The 19685-nt window shown below is 30.8% G+C and overlaps 1 protein-coding gene across 1 annotated transcript in view; it reads left to right on the plus strand.

Moving 5' to 3' along the window:
* Positions 1 to 11775, plus strand: part of LOC113400458 (transcription factor hamlet-like) — an 84121-nt gene extending 72346 nt beyond the window's left edge. Inside the window, exon 3 of the mRNA XM_026640013.2 lies at positions 9715 to 11775. Coding sequence (XP_026495798.1) covers positions 9735 to 10508 — 774 coding nt within the window. The 5' untranslated portion in view covers positions 9715 to 9734 and the 3' untranslated portion in view covers positions 10509 to 11775. The remainder of the gene's footprint in view (positions 1 to 9714) is intronic.
* Positions 11776 to 19685: the final 7910 nt, after the last annotated feature.

The following is a 19685-nucleotide window of genomic DNA, read 5'->3' on the forward strand; positions in this document are numbered from 1 at the left end:
ATATTAAAGCTTTGACGCTTTACCAACTGCTGAATCGGTGTTCTTATGTAATTTATACTTGTAATTACAGTTACTCACAGTTCACACTGCAATGCAGAAATGAAAACCACTTCAGATTGCCAATAAAATGAAGGAAAAATAGTTGTAGGTAACATAAGCATTTTATTATAGGTAGCGCGAAAATGACATTTTGGTAGCATAACAATTTTAGGATTAAATCCACTTAGTTGGACAACCAGACTCTACGAACCATAAATCTACATTGATACAATATAATAAAAGCACAAATACACGATTTGTCTCAATCTGTAAAGGTTTCATACAGTAGACAAGGCAAACGTTCTACCTACCTTACCTGCGCAATAAGGTAAAAAGGAAGAAAATAAACGATCCGCTTACTGTAAGCCAGAACTTGATTTATTCACTGCACCGTACTTAATTATATGTGCCTACGTTCTTAATAATACGGGGTCGAATCCACACTGAATCCTCTACAACAATGCTAACTGGTTTATTAACATAATGCTATAACTAGAACTATTAGAAGGCTGAGATACTTCGATATCAATAGAAATTTAATATTATCCCTACACGCACGATTTTATATTTACTATGATAAAATTATATTCTGAGTTTAAACTTAATTATCCCAAACGATTAATTGTATAGATTACGTCATTAAAAATAATGTTCATTTTAAATAAGAAATATTTATTGGTTGTTAAATTACTTATGATTTTAAAATACTTCAATTCTTATATTATTTAAAACATTTGTAACAGCTCTGCACATCGATATAAAATTAAGATTTTTTTATAGCCACACATGTATTTGTAATGTATCTTGTAAGATAGATTTTAGTTGTAATTGTCTTTTGTCTAAAGTGTGCGCGAGTTTCTTTATCTAATACCGAGTTGACGGTTGCTTGATTTATTAATGTAATAACATTTTTCTAAGTGGGCATCCATACGCGCCTTACAAGGCCCAGCATACTAGTATCAATGGTACAAAAACTTGCAGCCATTAGCGTTTATGAGAATAATTAATTTAATAAAAACGAAGTATGAGACTTGTTCACTAACATAATAGCTGGACTGTTAGCATTACAGTATGTTTTGTATGTATTCTATTTGTATCTTTTTTTTAATTTTCTCTGTGAATACTTGTTAACAACGTGTTAGGTTTCTTTCTCGACACCTTCATTCTATCAAAGAAGAAATAACAATATCCGAGTACGTATTTGTAGTTTGATTATCCTAAAAAGTATTTATACTCAGCTAAGTCATTTGAAGTTCTATGTCGTTGTCAGACTTGGGAGTCCTTGGGTTACATTATTTAAAACTTATTTTAATGACGAAACTATTTTTCTTTATTTTATTTATATTAGTATTTTATTTATATTAGTATTTTATAATATTTAAGTTTATTGGTTATCTTTAAATAATAATAGTTTCAAAACCATTAATTTAGATTTTTCGTAAATGTAATCGTATCGTTTTGCCCTTGAGTTTAACTAATTTCATATGAGAATAATCATTGTTTACTTAGTTTTAGAATTTCTGAAAAGGGGAGAGCATACCGGTACAAACTAGTATTTGAGCTAAATTTAAAATTTTCATAAAATACTCATTCAATAAAATTAAGATGACAATTTAGACAGACTTTACTTTCACCCGTCACAAATATTTGATTATAATTTCTAAATATACACACCGCCTTGCCTTACATACAATTAATCAATCAATACATCCTATTATATATCTTGTCATCGTTATTTTAGAGATCACAATTGCGCAAGCTAAAAAAATAAATATAGCTGCAGCCTCATTACTCTGAGGTTGGTTTGCATGCAATTAGTGACACTTGAAACATCCGGTCGGATGGCGGTTTAGTGGCGAAATGATATATCTAATTATCATCGCAGGATAAGAGTTATCTTTTCTTATCTTATTAGGCCTTATTAGTAGATACAGTAAATTGACTTCAAATATTTCATTTATGTTATCGAGCCTTTTGAAGTAAAACTATATTCAGCTAATTAAAATACTAATAACACAAAACTCGACAGATCGCCTTTGATAGATAGATAGATATACATTATCCGACCTAGTTTTTAAGTGTTTCAAAAAAATACTCAAGAATTAACTTTTTTATACAATAAAAACAGTTTAATAATGGCTCTTCTGCTTCTACAGAGTTTTCAAATATATATTTTATATTAAGTCTTCTTATCCACGAAAAAAATGTGTCTTATGATATGCTATGTGATATTTACCAATAAGAAATAAATCGCGACTAAACAATATACAGTTCGATGTTACAATAAATTTGGGCTGTTAATTTATTTATAGAAACATTTATAGTTAAACTTGAATAATAAAAGTCATAAAATATTTTTTTTTCAATTGATAAAGTTGAATGATTTACGAATGTTGATCTAATCCTGTTATTTGAATTCTATTGCGAATAACGGCTCCGGCTATCATATACTAATCAATTCGATTTACGATTGAAAATTCAAACACTTTTATTATTTTATTTAAATTACTTTTATCGCTATATTTGAATAAGAAAAAAAATGCTTCAACAACTTTATAGAAAGTAATGTCACATGCAAACAATGTTCAGTCGATACAATTAAATAGTTATATTTAAATAATAATACAAAAAAACATATTTATTTATGTAAAAAAATATAATTGCGTTGTATCGATCCTTTAAATATTATAATTAATTAAACTCAACGTCGCATAACACTGTCTGAAATTTCACGATCGTAGTCTGCTGTGAGTTTCTAGTTTCTTATTATAGAATACGGCTTTGAAAATAAAAACATTAACATACACTACGATTTTCCGAGTCGACACGACACGCGACAATTCCGCAATTTATTAAGGGTATGTCTAATAAAATCCAGCGCTAGTTCTTGATAAAGGCATGACCACCTACGTACTGTTGCGTTGGCGAAATGTCGTGTTTGGGTCTCTAAGATTATTATGGTCTAGCATTCCGTTGTTTGATATCAGTTGCAACCTGCCTCTCCTTTGTTTACTTCATGTTATCTACTTTTAATTACAGCTATTCAAATTTCTATTGGCATATCGGAATGTCTATATTCGGTTTTTACATAATTAGAATTACGCAAATAGTGTACTAATTTTTATAATATGTTCAGTCAGTGGTGGATTATAGCTAGGTATATAGTTTTTGTCATTTTATATATATATATATATATGCAATCTATTATACTATTAACAAACATACATGTGAAGTTTGTCTTGATAAAAATATTAATACTATAAGCATATAACTTTCAATTTTGTAATTTTTAGTTTAGTTTCAATATTGTAATTTTTAGTTTTAAGTTTGGGTGCAAATAAAGTATAAATAAATAAATAACTTACGAATGGACGTTTAATGAAAGATCTGCTTTACGTAAACTATAATTGTGATAAACATTAAGGAGTCTTATACAAAGACAACATTCATACACAATTGTATTTGATTAACTATAATCATTAAATTTGAAACATTAAAAGGAACAGTATGTAAATGTTCCACTGATGGGCTAAAGGCTTCTTTTCAAAACAATATTAGCAATTTTTTCTATCAGATAGATTTTCATCCAACACATGGAGGTTTCCTCACGAGGTATGCCTTCACTGAGAATAAGGTAAACGATAAACACAAATAAAGCACATGAAAATTCTCTAGTAATTACTTGGGTTTGAAGAAAGAACACTTAATCTTATTGGAATATTGTACCCACAATATCTTATATTATATATATTCTTATCATCTCGGCTATTAAGACAATGAAAAGTTTTAAATGAAATAAGGAAATATATAAAAAGATTAACTTGTGTTAAGTCTAGTTAAACTCATTAAGTAACTACAACACTCCTAGACGATTACTGTGAGCAGTTATTAATAATATCGTATTAATTGAATTTTCATTTATGGTAACATAAGGTATGCCTTCAAGATACTTGTAGGCATTTATCTCTAGTAAGCGTGCTTTGAATCACAATTAGACAGATACGAGTATAAATCTTACATATTTTTTTAATGATAAAACTATTTTTATTTATATTAAATAATCCAACAGCTTACGTTACGTTTACAAATGTTTCTAATATAGAAGAAGGATGATCCATTTTTTAAACGTTTTAACAAACAACAATTAGCAATACTTTATAAAAAAAGTGTTTCGAAATCATATAATATATATATTCAAAAAAGTCTAAATTAAACGTCAAATGATTATAACATAAATGTTATTTCAATAAACGATATGCTATTTCGTTCTTCGACTTTTATTTAAATCGCAACATTTTCTACAAAATTTAATACAAGCTTGATAAAACCGTTTATGATAAACAAGAATAACAAGACGTGTCCCCAGTTCACCCACTACGAGCTCCCCAACATCCCAGATCCGTAATCAGAGACTCATACATCATCTTAATACTGGCCGTGTCACCGCAAATCCGAATCACCAATGCAAATGTGCCAGGTTTCCTGCCTTCATTCTAATACCACGTCGTAATTTACGAGACAACTCCTGCTATCTACCTTCTACACAATTTTGTGGAGATTATGTGCTGAATAAATAATGAAAATGCAATATTATATCTTTACCGTAATGATCACAATCGTTAACCTTTATTTAACAGATACAACTGACTGCTTTTCGATAGGATTGAATAGCAATAAGCTGAATAGAAAATACATTTATATTCTATATAAATTATTGTGTTTTTTTTTTACAAGTTTTATTTCTTTGACACAAAGAATCCATACTTTAACGGTCTACGATGGCATTAATGGGACTGCATTGTTGCCTTGTTTTTATTACGTATAACTCGTATATTCTTGACATATATGTAACGCTAATTATATTTTAAGATTTTTATTGTACTTACAGTGAGAAAAAAATATTGAATTTGTATGTTACCGGGTCATAAAATATCTGATCTTTAATTGGTCTAACTGATTTACAAGAATGTTTAACTACATAAAAAAAATGTGCTTATCATAGAAGGACAATGATACGATTAAATACATTACAAATAATGCCTTTGTCTGTATAATGTAGGAGACTTGTTAAAACAAACAAATTAGCCCACATTCAATGAATATACTAGTAAACGAATTTGGTTTCGAATTAAGTGTATTATATAATATTCTATCATTGAACAATTACATCATATATCCCTATGCTATCCCGATCATTACAACAATGGAACCAATTTTTTGTAATGTCAATATTCTCATAGCATATGATACTTGTAAAGTTCTAAAGACAATTAGAAGTATATTATTATTATTATTTACTGTGTTAATTACACCCAAGTGAAGTTATACAACATAAAATATATTTTTAACTCGAAGAACTTTTTTGTTTATAAATATTTACGATCCAATCTTGAGTCTACGCAAATGTTTATTATTATTTGGCGCGTGCTTAAATATGTTGGTAATTAGACCGTCCCGCCGCAACTCTATTTTACGACTATAACTCGGAAACTACAGAAGAATTTCACCCATAAACTTTGTAAAACAGTTTATTACTATAAGCAAATACTTACCGTAAACAACGCCTCTCGTTTAACCTGGATGCTTGCGCCAAGAAAAATATATTACTACTTAACACTTACTTTACGCATAAAATAGTACATTAGAAAGTTCCCTGCACACATTTTTTCGTGCTGTTATTAAGGATTAATGAAAAATTTATTTAAAAAAAAAACTATTAGATCTTGTTTTGGTGATTTTTGTTTACAAGTTTCTTTTTATAAATTCAATATTTAAAGCTTAAAATCGTACGCATTGTAGTTAATATTGTAACGTGAAACTGTGTGCTAATGTGTTCGTAAAAAAAGTTCCAATTTCCGGCTGTTCTCACGACATATGTCGCTCCCATTCTCACACATGGTGTGTCGATTTACAATATCGTAAAGCGCCTGCGCGACATATCACTCAACTATTGGTCAGACGTACCCTATACCTATATATGGAGTTATTTTCTTAGTCAAATGGAATGATGCTAAAGGAATTTTCAAAACAATTCTTAAATAATATTTTTAATAATATATTTTTTTTAACGAATTAATGATTGGATTAAAATAATTTCGATGTGTGTTACAAAACTTACATTGGAACTAATTCACGAATTTATAAATAGCTAAGTGAACTGGAATAATGAACGTGGGATCAATAGCAGCAGACTTTTTTTTCTTTTACACAGTACTGGTATGTCCGAGGACACAGCCCATACATCTAAGCTTGATTTATTTCTCATACAGGGTTCATACATCGTATAGTAATTTCATATCTCGCCATAAGGTGATCGGCGCGACGCGTTTCCTAAAATAGTGATGTGAAATAAATCAAAGATCTCGGTTGTCGATATGTAGCCTAAAAAACTAGCAGTGCGTGTGAATCTGCTGCGGCCTCGATGTTATGAGAGAGTATGTGGAGTATTTGTGTGTCATATGAGATTGGAGTTAACCTGCGCTTTTGCAAGCGTTCTACTGCACACGTTTAAATGAACGGAAATGTTATTATATGAATTAATTCATATCTCATATTGACATTTTCATTCCAAATTCGGAAGTTTAGTAAATTTAACGTATTTATTTCCAATGATGGTATTCGTAGTAAACGCATTTGTAGTGACTATGTTTTAATTTTTTTATAAACTATTTCTATATCAATGCTCTTAGTCAAACGTTATAAATGATATTTATTTTAAATGGCCGCCTTATAGAGAGAAATATAAGAAACGTTTTCGTGCAATTTATAACTAAGCATTATCTTTTATACAAATCATAGATTTTTTATAAACGAATGTAGGCCCAATAATTTAAACTGATATTTATTATTAAAACATTTAGTGCATTTTGGTATGGCTGCATTTTATTACATTCGATTATGAATGAATTTTATACCGCTAACATGCCACATTGGATAAAATAACTCTATACATTACTGAAATTTAATGTACCTAAATATATTATTTTGTGGCATAACTGTAGCAATTGAAGTTTGTTTATTGAAAAACTTTTACCATACTTAAAATTTATTAAATAAAAGTAAAATGGCATAAGAGAAATTTTATTTGTTTATTTTAATTATAATATCGTCAATAAAACGAAGCACCACCCATATGTTCCGCACTACCGACCATGCAAAACGCGTATCATTGGCAGCTTACTTCACACACTGTTTAACTCACATCAAACAAATCCACGCCATAATACACTCTATTGTATTCACACTGATACCATATTGGTATGAACGTTCAGTATCTTGTTGATAATGCCTACATTTGATAGACTTATCGTGATTGATGAGCGGACGTTGTAAATCACTATCATAAGTATACCTAAACGCTTATGGTATAGTTGCCGTGATGATAGATTTATGAAACGGATTAAGGAAGGTCTACTGCCAGTGACCCTTCATCGCAACTGGAATTTGTCGTGCGGCCACAACTAGTTTTAAACAACACCATTGTAACTCTAGACAAACTATTAGATATTGTAATGTTTTCGAATGTTTTAATTTGTCAACACCTAAGAATTATTGTAACATTGTGCAGTCAATTATATTTCAAACATATTTATTCCTATTATAATAAAATATAAAGTCTAAATAAAGATATTAAATATCCTTACACTTCGGTTGGTGTAGGAACTGCAGCGTTTAAACGGAATGAAATCATTACAGATAAAATTACGATGTCTCGTTTCAATTCGCACCTCACCTCCAATATAATACCTAAATACATTATTAGCTGATAACGATAAATAAACTTATTTATTGAAGGCACGTTTTATCGCGAGCTAGTAACATAATATTAGAAGTCGATATATTGGTTTCGTATATAATATATCGAATAGAGTAATTTATTAAATTTAACTTTACATAACAAACCAGTGAGACGAGTTGACGAACCTATTCGAAATGCATAAAATCCCACAAAATTCAAGAGTCGGACCGTTTGGAGTGGCGCTCAAAGTAGCGGTGAGAACGAATAAGCGATTCAAATGCTAATATATCACAAGGCGGCGCGGCGTGATGGCGCTCATTGGCCACGCTATTTACATTAACATACATAACCGTGTTCGCTCCGCCTACCACGCAATACGTCACGACGCTTCCGAACGTCGTTAATTACGAGTAATTAGTGGATCGTGACTAGAGTCGTGATGGGCGCACACAAATATGCTCTAAATGCAATTTGCTGAACGTGCAAATAGTCAGAAGCGTGAAGAGTGCGAGTAATCCTTTCATATCGCCGACAAATTTATCTACGAGCGTCTAGTATTATTTGTGTACGTGCAAATATCGCACAGTTGGTACCGCCGCTGTCGGTAATGTCGATACTTGCGGTTAACCTGATAGTTTCTTAATGCGCAATTATTTTCTCAGTTTCTCCAGGGGCTGAATGGTTTCGCGGGGAACATTGGTTACAAATCATAAACAAGCGGCACCGGCCTCACGAGCTCACCAAATAAGGCTCCCGAGACGTCGATAGCTGACTCTTGTTCAAAGGATTTATGTCGTCTGCTTTTGGCACAAATTAGCGGCGTGTCTGATCGTAGGCGTGAGCCAACAAATTTCTAGCGGCACTATTAAGAAGTAATCCCTCATTCTATATTCACATTAAATATACATGTAGCTAGAAAATAATTAAATAGAATAATAATACAAAACCGCTAAAGATTTAGATACTATTAATCATAAGATTACTAATTATATAATCATTTCAAGTAGACATACAATATTACTATTGGAGAATAGACAATATATATGTACCTATAACCCAATCAGTCACACTTAATGCGTAATGAAATAGTAATATATGCCCGTCGTGTTTAGTGGTATCGGTATTCTAAATCTCAACGGCGCCGTACAAGTTTCCAACAACCGTGACGAGACGTGGGTGATGTATGTACACTGCCCTGATCAATCACACCAATATAGTTGTTCAGTGAACAAGAGGTGACTTTTTACAAGTATATGTTATAACGAAGTGTGGGCACGAAACTAGATCAGGTGAAAGGGACGAAGAAGTAAATAAATCAAAACTACTTCTTGTGTAAGGAGATACTATAATTTCAAGTTTATAAAACCGTGAATTAATACACTAAAAACAAGATTTGATATATTTAATAAATTTAATAATTAATGAGATAATTTTTTTTAATATTTCTAGAAATTTTTATATTTTTATAATAATAATTTCTTTATACTTATCAACTGTCGACTTTATAAATTCATCTTGCCAGCACTATTAAGATCAATATCATTACGATTCTATCAATATAATTCAAACGTTCGCAATCTTGTTCGTTAGCAATATATATTTATCTCATCGGAAAGTACTCAATAAAATATAGCTAATAATTTATTTAAAAAAACATAGTTTCTGTATCGATTGCTCTAGTTTCGATGTCGCAAGTAAGTGGGCGTGCGTCGAAGGCGAGCGTAGGAGCGTCGATCAGATGGTCACCCTCTGCACCGGTCGCGTCATTTCGCTATTTCACGAAACGGCTTAGCATAACAACTCAGTTGTTCTCTTCGTTTTTCGAAACTAGTTACTACGAAAAAAATATTTTGATACTATTGAATGTGAATTATTTTTATTTGTTTTAATATTAATATTATATCGAGCAATATTAAATTTCATCTCTCTTGTTACAGGTCGGTGGCGCACGAGCCCGATGAGCGCGTGCGCGGCGGCCGCCATGCGCGAAAAGCACGCGGCGCCGCGCCGCCTCGCCTCGCCGCCCTCTTCGCCTCTTGAGCGCCATCCCAGCCCTCTTGGCTCCCCACGTGCTGATGAACCTTTGGACCTTAGAGTAACGCACAAGCGTCCACCTCGGTTAGAGGATGAAAACTGCAACCTTATTGTTCCTTCGCCTCCTCCGCACCCGACACACCCAGCTCATCCAGCGCATCCAGCGTTGCTACAATTCTGTAGAAGACTTCCCTTAGCACTACCGGCGTCGTTTGGTCGCTACCCATTCCTACCGGCTGCTGCTGCGACCCTTCTTGCACCCGGAGCTCCGAGAGCCCCTCCAGTTCCTCAAAATCCCGGAATAAATAGAGCACGTGACCGTTACACATGCTCCTATTGTGGAAAAGCGTTCCCAAGAAGTGCAAACTTGACAAGACATTTACGGACACACACAGGCGAGCAACCTTACCGTTGTAAATACTGTGAACGATCCTTCTCGATATCTTCAAATTTACAAAGACATGTGCGAAATATTCATAACAAGGAGCGACCTTTCCGATGTCGTCATTGCGACCGTTGTTTCGGTCAGCAAACGAATCTGGACAGGCACCTTAAGAAACACGAAGCAGAAAACGGAGACGACAACCGTCGAAGATCTCCAGAAGAGACCTACTTCGAAGAGATAAGGTCATTTATGGGACGCGTGGCACCAAATCGCCGCGCTGCTACGGCCGCTAGTGTCGCGGACCATACCTGATAGTGACTCAAGGCATATTCCACTGTACAATAATCTGGTCGATACATCCAAATGACTGTTATATATAATTACAACTGTACGTCATTCACTACGTGAGTTGATGCTTGATCATTTGTGAGCTGCGAAGTAAAATAATACCTTTAACAGTACAATATGTAAATGTAATTATCTGTTGTGTAAAGTTCCATGACAGTGTATATGTATTCAATATTCTTAAACGTTACCGCATCTTTAAACTCTCACAAAATGACCCAATCAAATGCAACGAATTAACATCGTGTCGGCTTTAAGGTTATGAGGAAGTTATAGGTATACTTTATGTAAATATGAAGCTATTGTTCAAAGTAGTTTAGTTAGAACGCGTACCGAATTTTTACTACCGATAAAGTTATACGAGCTAGAATTTATTTTATATTCATTGTGCATAAAAGACGTAAATAGGTATCTTTATAGGATAAGTGTTCAGAGTGTTCGCTATTTTAGATATAGATATAAAGATTAAATCGTATGGATGTAAGTAGTCTTTTGTATTATTATTTTTTTTTTTTTGTAAATTTTGCTTCATTTGATGTTGTATATTAGTGTTTTAGTCTGAGAGGAAACGCCGGTTACCAATAAACATATAACTTGTTGCTTATTGAAGATATAAATAATTTTATAAAATGTTAGAAAACTTGTTTAAAAATGATCTGATCAGTGAATATTATTTTAATATATAATACTGTGTGTTGGATAAATTATTTAAGTTTAAGGCGAAACCACAGAGTACGTTTATTAGAGTTGGACGTCGTAACGCCCTGATTGTTATGTTTAAAAATATTACGCAAATTAAAAGTACTTGTTTATAATTCTGAGATTTTATATAATATATATTATAAAGTGTTTTGTAAAACGATAAACAAACGTACCGTTTGTTTTCTATCCTTATACTAAATTAAGATAAAACAACTGTGATTTTATTTATTACTTGGCTGCAATTGGATCCGTGTATATGATTATTGTATCAAATATATTGACGAAAGTCTCTCAAAGAACTAATGTAAACGTTCCTTTAAGTATAGATAGATCTCTATTATTGTTACGAGTATGAAGTATTTAATATTTTATATTATGATTCCATTTTCAAACTTCCTAAAATATCTTTATGCATATACATAGTATTGACTGTCAATAACAACTGATGTGTAATATAATAAAAAAGTATTTTCTATTAATAACATAATATGTATTGTTTTCATCGAATAAGTAAGTAATAATAAAACTATATTATATGAAACAATTGTAAACGATTTTATTAAACACAAAAACTTACTATTTTTTTTTCTATTAAATATTATGAACAAATATTTATATTAACTGAATACCCCCATTTTAAAATTCATGTAACTTTTACCTGCTCATATGTATGTATATTCGACAATTTGCCATGCCCTTACTGTTTAGTATACTCGTACCAAAACTGTTAAACATGTAAGAGATGCTATTTAACTTATCACTAGATTGTATAAGTAATAGAGATTATTACCTTTGTCGTTTTGTACTTTTGATACCTATTAGACGTTTGAAGGTCACCGATTACCTTGTCAAAATAAATAACAATAAATCAATGTGTGTTTCTTTATTTAATACCCCAAGGAATATTTAATAAAAATATAAAACTAAAAAAAATGTCAAAATTCCTCTTAAGGTTCTCGAGGTTTCGAAAACGTATGCTACTGGTGGACAGACATGTGTCAGAATTTCATTAAACACATGTAGGCTTTTTCACGATGAAATGAATTATAAAACCAAATTTAGCACATAAAACCTCCGTACTTTAAACGAAATTGAACCAGTGACCTCAGTAAAATCATCACACATATATATTATAGACTGTTATATTATTCAGAATAAAAATAAATTATATTTTTCGAATTGCTCGAGGAATATATTTTAGGATTTAGATTGTCTTTGAGATAGATGATATGATTAAACTTTATTGCTATTAATTTCAGTGAAACAAGCCAGATAGGTGTATTACCATTGCATAAACAAGCTTAAATTTATTGTACATAATAATAAGTGTTATATACTGCTATAAATAACTGTTAACTGTTTTTATGTAATTGTATAATAATTATGAAATCAGCCATAATTAAAAATTTAATTAATACGTAATGTTTCAAAACGTAGCATTAAATTCTCATTCGATCCAGTTACTGCTGTAGATATTAAAAATTATTTAAAACTATTAATATAAAATACCAAAGTATGGGACTATGGGTGATTTTTGCACTTGTAATTAATTTTATCATACTTGACATAGCTCTGTTTATAGTTTTTATTTTTAATAATTAATAATTTTCTGATTAAATTAAATTAAGTGAAGTTTTACCACTATTTAAAAGTGAAAACAGAAGTAATCATTGTAATTATATGTCTATTTTGACACTACGTATTAAAAAAATCTAAATTATAATATTCTTTATTCAAGTAGGCACGTAAAAGCACTTTTGAATCGTTGTGTTACAGTGTTGTACAAGTTTAGTTTGAAGTAAGAACCGGCAAATAACTCAGTAGTTACTTTTTTTGACCATTTTATTTACAGAGTGAGTCAATAAAGTACAATTTCATTTATATATATAGTGCCTAAAAGTCAACAGAAATACTAGTATTGATAATGTTCGTTTGGAATACGTTAGTTATATTCGTATTTGGATAATTACAAATATATATATATACGCTTCAAAACGATTGGTTAAATTTATTTTTAAGGCCTCAGAGATGTGTTTGGTAAAATATAGATACTTACGGTTGCGTCACAATATATTTACAGCAATATCATGCATATCCATAACAAAATTAATGATTTTGATAGAAACCGTAACAAATACTGTATAAACACGAGATAATACAAATTTATAATACCGAGTTTTTGACATCACAAAATTAAACATCATTCATTCCTGTGGCGGGATATTCGATTATAATAAAAAAATTCACAAACATTTGCCTATGACTAAATTTAAAACACACGTTATTTTTCTTAAACAAATGAGGTTTAATAAACTGTATGATTACATTATATAATTGATAGAAAAAATTGGAGTTAATATTCGTTGATGTTTATACGGGATAGGTTAATATATAATCGTAAATCATTATTATAATTACATCTCTTTGATTGAAGATGAGCATATAAGGTATAATTAACATAGCGAACCATAGTAGCTTAATATAATAATTAAATTTAACCTTGTAAAATAACAAATCAAACGCGCTGGCATACTTTAAAAGTGTATGTATTGATTTTGAATAACAAAAATATATTAAAACACAAATCATCTTATTATTTTATAATGAACTGATGAAACTGTGTCTATTAGTTTCTCCTTAGCCTGATAGTCGTTGGTGACTTGTGTCTGTCTTCATTACTGTTATCATTTATGTTTATCAAATAAAAAAAAAAACACTTCAAACCATAAATAATTATACAGTACTTATTTGTGCTCTATGCTTTCTATCAAATTTGAAGAATAATGACGAAAAACACTGAGTATTCATATTTTAGTATGAAAATAGATTAATATAATCGTCTTAATTCCGCAGGCCATTAAGCAACAACAGAGATAGTACTAAAGGAGGCTATCCTGGTAAATATTAACTAACAGATTTATGCAACAGCATTCATTTCATAACAATCTTAATCGAGCTGAGGATCGATAGCTAAATTTACGTTCCTTGAAAAAGATTACGTTTAATTACACAATAAATTTTATTAAGTAAGTGCCGCCCTATTCTAGTCGATTTCTAGCAACAAAGTATAGGTTTCATTATGTACACCACCTCAATGGAATCGTTTCTAAAATGCGTGGTTTAAGTTACAGAAGAAGCGATTGTTCCAAAACAGTTCATAATGACAATAATCCAGTGTGGCGACGAGACGTACGCTTCAATATTTAAAATATAATCACATTAGTTGCTTTCCATTAATCGTCATGCATTCCAAGATGACATTAACCTTTTGTTATTTTAATTGGTATGTTAAAATTCCTATGTATATCCTTTGTAAATACGAGCAAAATTTATGAACAGATAAGAAATATTTTTTATACTTTGACACGACATTATTTTGACATTAATTCCTTTTCTTTAGGTAAAAATTTATAATTATGCATATGGAATAAAATATTCTTGAGAAAAAAAAAAAAACTTGACATTAAAACAAAATGTCATTACACGTATGGCGATGACAATATTTAAAATAGCTTTTAAGCAAATTATAATTCGAAATCGTGTCTTGAGAGGCTAAAATATTTTATCCGCACTTTGACTTAAATTAGAGCCTTGGATAGAAATGGTTGTGCTGGGTGGGGCAGATTGCACAACGATGACACGGCCGGGCGCCTTGTTAGCGGCGCGTGCGCGTGCCACCGTTGCGTTACGTTGCGATATTTATTGCTTATTGAAAAACTGGCGATCGCTTTCGCAGAATTATGAACTTTTGTGGTCTACTCTTTCATTTTTTTTTCTATTATGACTTTGAATTACCTCGTAAGTCGTGGCGCAAATCGTCAACAAAGCAATTATTATGAATGTGGTTACATTTTTAGAAAACACAGATGCAAAAAAATAACGATATGCCTGTAATAGCTGTTACGCTTACACTGGGTTTCGCATCATCTGACAACCAACGTCGTGTGCAACGTCGAAGGTGAAAGTATGTAATGTGAAATAAAATATTGTAATCGTTCGTTTAATGAGCTTCTTATTAATTCAATAATGACATTTACTGGAGAAATAATTATAAAATGTGCCCGTAATGTATATTTTGAAAGGTCGCTCTGTAGAGATAAGATGTAACCAGCGAAATCAACCAGTCTGTGGTGAGTTGCGTGATTTTGAGAGCATACTTGCGGTGACATGCTACCACGGATATAAAATTTTACTAGAAGTTTCTGATATTGTTCTTCGTTTTCATACATCATTGGTATTTGTCATCAAAATTTCTTTTTCATTTGAATTTTAAAATTCGAAATTACACATGCTCATCTAAATTTTAATTTTAACTAAAGCATTAAAGTCAAATGTATTTAGACTATATGACTAAAAATTACGACTTAGTTTTAATACAATGTTTCATATGAAACAATCGAGTGGAACGATTCTGATGCAAAAAGAAGTATACGGTTTAACTTTTATTGTTCGTAAGAAAAATACTACATCATCAGACGATATTATTATAAGCAGCTACCACAAGTGTGGTCATATCTAGCAGTAATTACATCGTGGCATAAATCCACGTCTTAAAACAGGTGACCGATCCATCACCTGTGCTCAGTGACGTGGCTAATTAAAGGAAAGCAAGGTCGGCTCGAAACCAGAGTAGCGCCCACTCTAGTTCATAAAAACAACGACGTTACGCAAGCAGTTTCTCCTCCTTGTTAATAAATACGATTAGTAGTGACCCGACATTTGGAAATCGATCGTATTTTTATAAAAACATTTGCTTTAACTAGTAATCCGCCGTGACTTCGCTCAGATAATATAATACCTCAGTATCACGACATACCTATTGAAATGTCCGCCTGTACTATGCTAATCACATATATACAGCTTATATATATATTTATGTGTTGTGCTAGATATAAGGCCGAAATCCCAAAATCCCTGGTTCAAACCCCTATAAAAAACGTTAGGTTTTTCTATCGAATAAGGAGTCTGGAACGTGAAGGTGTGTGTACACAACCGTGCCTCGAAAAGGACGTAAAACCTTTGGTCCTGCGCCTAAATTCGTCGTATTAGATGTGCCGTCTCGTCATTTTATGAGAGTGATGGAATATAAAGTGTACCCGAAAATATAATCTCTGTGACCAAGACTTTATAATCATTGACTAGATTGCTCCACAACACGCTGCTCTCTGCTTTTTGGCACCAACCCTGGACTAAAACGGCCGTTCGTAACATTATTTATTGAGGTTTCTTGTTTAATTATAAATTAAAAACAGGTCTTTCATTGCCCATGTAAATATCGCTATATATACGCAATACTCATTAATTTATTGCTATGTTATATATTATTATTTGCTTGTAAGTGTATAGCGGTGTCTGGAAGATTTGTCACATCGGAACAGCATTACTAGCTAAACGACAACTATACACAGCATATTAGCTTTACACTGTACTATATTCAGCAAATGTCGAATAAAATATTGATATCTAGACTCAGATTTGTCCTGTGAAAATCATTAACACTATATTAATAAAATTTCCATTTAATTCCTTGAATATTCAAATAACATATTTTTTAGTTCAATGTAATTGTTCACAATAATTTGTAAAATAGATTTTTTGCATTTGCATGGATGAATATATTTCGATACAATACAGTCGTGTAATATACATTATAAATATTTGCAGTCAGCATTTTTGTTGTCAAATAGCACATTAAAAAGTTGTATAAAAAAAATATAAATTAATAGTAATATAATATTAAATAAAACAACAGTGCATCATTTATTTATGCGTAAAATCGAAATTACAATTGACATTACAAACATAATAAACCCAATTTTCTATTTATTATTATTCTCGTTCCTCCTTGTTATTCAGAATTAGAATTTAAAAATATTAAAACTTAAAATTGTAATAAATATAATCTAAATAGTATTTTTATGATTTGGCTTTGGTCATTAAGAACTTCATAAAACACTGTGCTTTTTACAATGTCTTAAAAAAATTGTGTGATAAGTCAATACATGAACATCACTAAAATACAAAACAAAAGTTGAAGCATTAACTCTAACTAAAGAAATAATTATTAATAGTTCTATAGACTCTAAATTATTACAAGGTTTCTAATTAGATAACATTTTAAGGACTTTTAAATCCATTCCGTCTCTATGATAGCGCTACAATAACAAACATCTACACAGACAAAGTCTTATAAACTAGTATTTTTAATAAAATGTTAAGTGTAATTACTCAATTAAAATTCTAATGTGGTCCTCTAGTCTGGCATGACCACTGACGATAAACTTGACCATAAAATTAAACATCTATTTACTTTATTACATCTCGTTCGATGATTTTTTTATGTATTTCGTATAATAAAACGATTAAATGCAAGTTCTAAAGATGTATTTTGTTGAATTTAAATAATCAAAATTTATTGTCGTCTGATATTTTCTAGTCTTTCAAAATAAATATACGTTGTTTTATTTTTAATTATTAGAAGAATAAAGATCCCCCGTTTAATTTGTTTTTTAAATGTCTTATAAAAATACAGGACGAAATGTTAGTAATGAAAGTGTATAGGTTCATACAGTGACTCTCATTGGCAAACGTTAATAAAAAATAACGTGCAAATCTCAAAAGCTAAAAATCACTATTTATTTATGAACTAGCACACAACGGAATATCAAAAATTTTGTCGGTGCGATATTTGACTAATTTAAAAAGGTAAGAATAGAAAAAAATATTAAGTATTCATACTTCTTACAGGTTATATATTTGGTAGTTTTATACTAATTTCTATATCCGGATGAGTCATTTACCATTAAGTTACTCATACTTCTAAAAAACAAAACAAAAATACAATAAATATTAAACAAAGTAGCCGAGCCTAATTACTGAAAAATAAACACGATTTTCATTATGCAAGTTATAAGGTCACTGACATCCTGATAAGGCCTGCCCCGCTTTAGTCAAGACCATGATTCGATGAAATATTTTGATGAGAATGATAAATTAATTATATAGCCGTGCTCACTAATAAACGTGCAAAGTTACTTACCGATACTACTGGATAAATGTGAAACCTGAATGAAAAGCAGGGATGGTAAGTTGAACTCTCTTTAATGATGTCTCAATTTGGATACGTACCTTATAAAGTTCGTTAGTCTCGATCGTAGTACGTTTGTAAGGATATTATGTATTACGTAAAACGCTTAACGGCAGCGGATTAAAAACATTAATAGCTTAATTAGGAATAAAATTAATCGCATAAGATTAAAACTTTGATATACATTTAAGAATATAATCTGCTTATGCAACAAGTAGTTTTACTGCGTTAAAATAATTTAAGAATACATTTTAGTGTAGTCAGATTGGCGTTGTGTTTATCGATGTTATCTACACAACTGAAATTTTTAATTTATTGGTAATGATTTTTAATTTTACGCACATCACTGTGCCCGATGTCATGCCATACATATACGAGCAAAAATATTTATCTTATAAACTTTCCACTACAATTATTGAAATGATCGAGAATGCCTTACTTTAAAGCGATGGCCCTCGTTATGCCTCATTTAAAAGCAGTTACCACGACCCGAGAACGTCTTGATAACTGAATAAAGTGGCACAGTGTATCGAATAAACTTACCATGTATCGATAATTGTAAGGTAACCAACATGATAAGGTCCCCACACTATTGTGCATAATTCCTTTCGGTATTACTAAATTATATAGTGCTCAGTTCTCGTACCTACCAGCCACCTCCAACAACCGGTCTTAAGGAATCAGAGATCATTCGAAAATTTTAACTGAATTTCCTTCGATATTTATTTTCGACTAATATTTATTATATGTATATGTTTTTTTACATTTTATTAAGTAAACTACATTAGTAAATTTTAATCTCGTTTTACAGTCTGCCTACGTTTAATTCTTAAAAGTTTTATATATTGAAAATCTAAATCATATTTATCGCATCGCATTTAATTCAATAAAATATACGGAATTCTATCAATATTTTTATTTAATTATAAAACATAATTTATTATATAAATCCAAAACTAAGATATATCATGCGTGAAAGTTATACAGAACACCGCCATCGCAATCTAGATGTCCTGACGGTTCGAATCACACATCACATTATAAATTCATCGCGGGCGCAGGAAGTTTATTCCAATTTGATTTTTAAAACAGCTTTATCTAAATGACTTAAATTTAATTTTTATCTTTATAAAAAATGTCACAAATACTTTTATTTATCAGTATTCAAAAACAATGTGTAAGGTATTTAATTTCTATCAGACTATATTCAACATCTAAGTAATTAACGTATAAGAATATTCTTATGGTTGAAAAGAGCATTGCATTATGCATGTATTCATTGCATATAGCATATAACATATAGTATTATTTGAGTAAGATTGTAACAGCTAAATATATTTATAATGTAGACATCG

This window comes from Vanessa tameamea, chromosome 17 (assembly GCF_037043105.1).
Source record: "Vanessa tameamea isolate UH-Manoa-2023 chromosome 17, ilVanTame1 primary haplotype, whole genome shotgun sequence".
Classification (NCBI taxonomy): Eukaryota; Metazoa; Arthropoda; class Insecta; order Lepidoptera; family Nymphalidae; genus Vanessa; species Vanessa tameamea.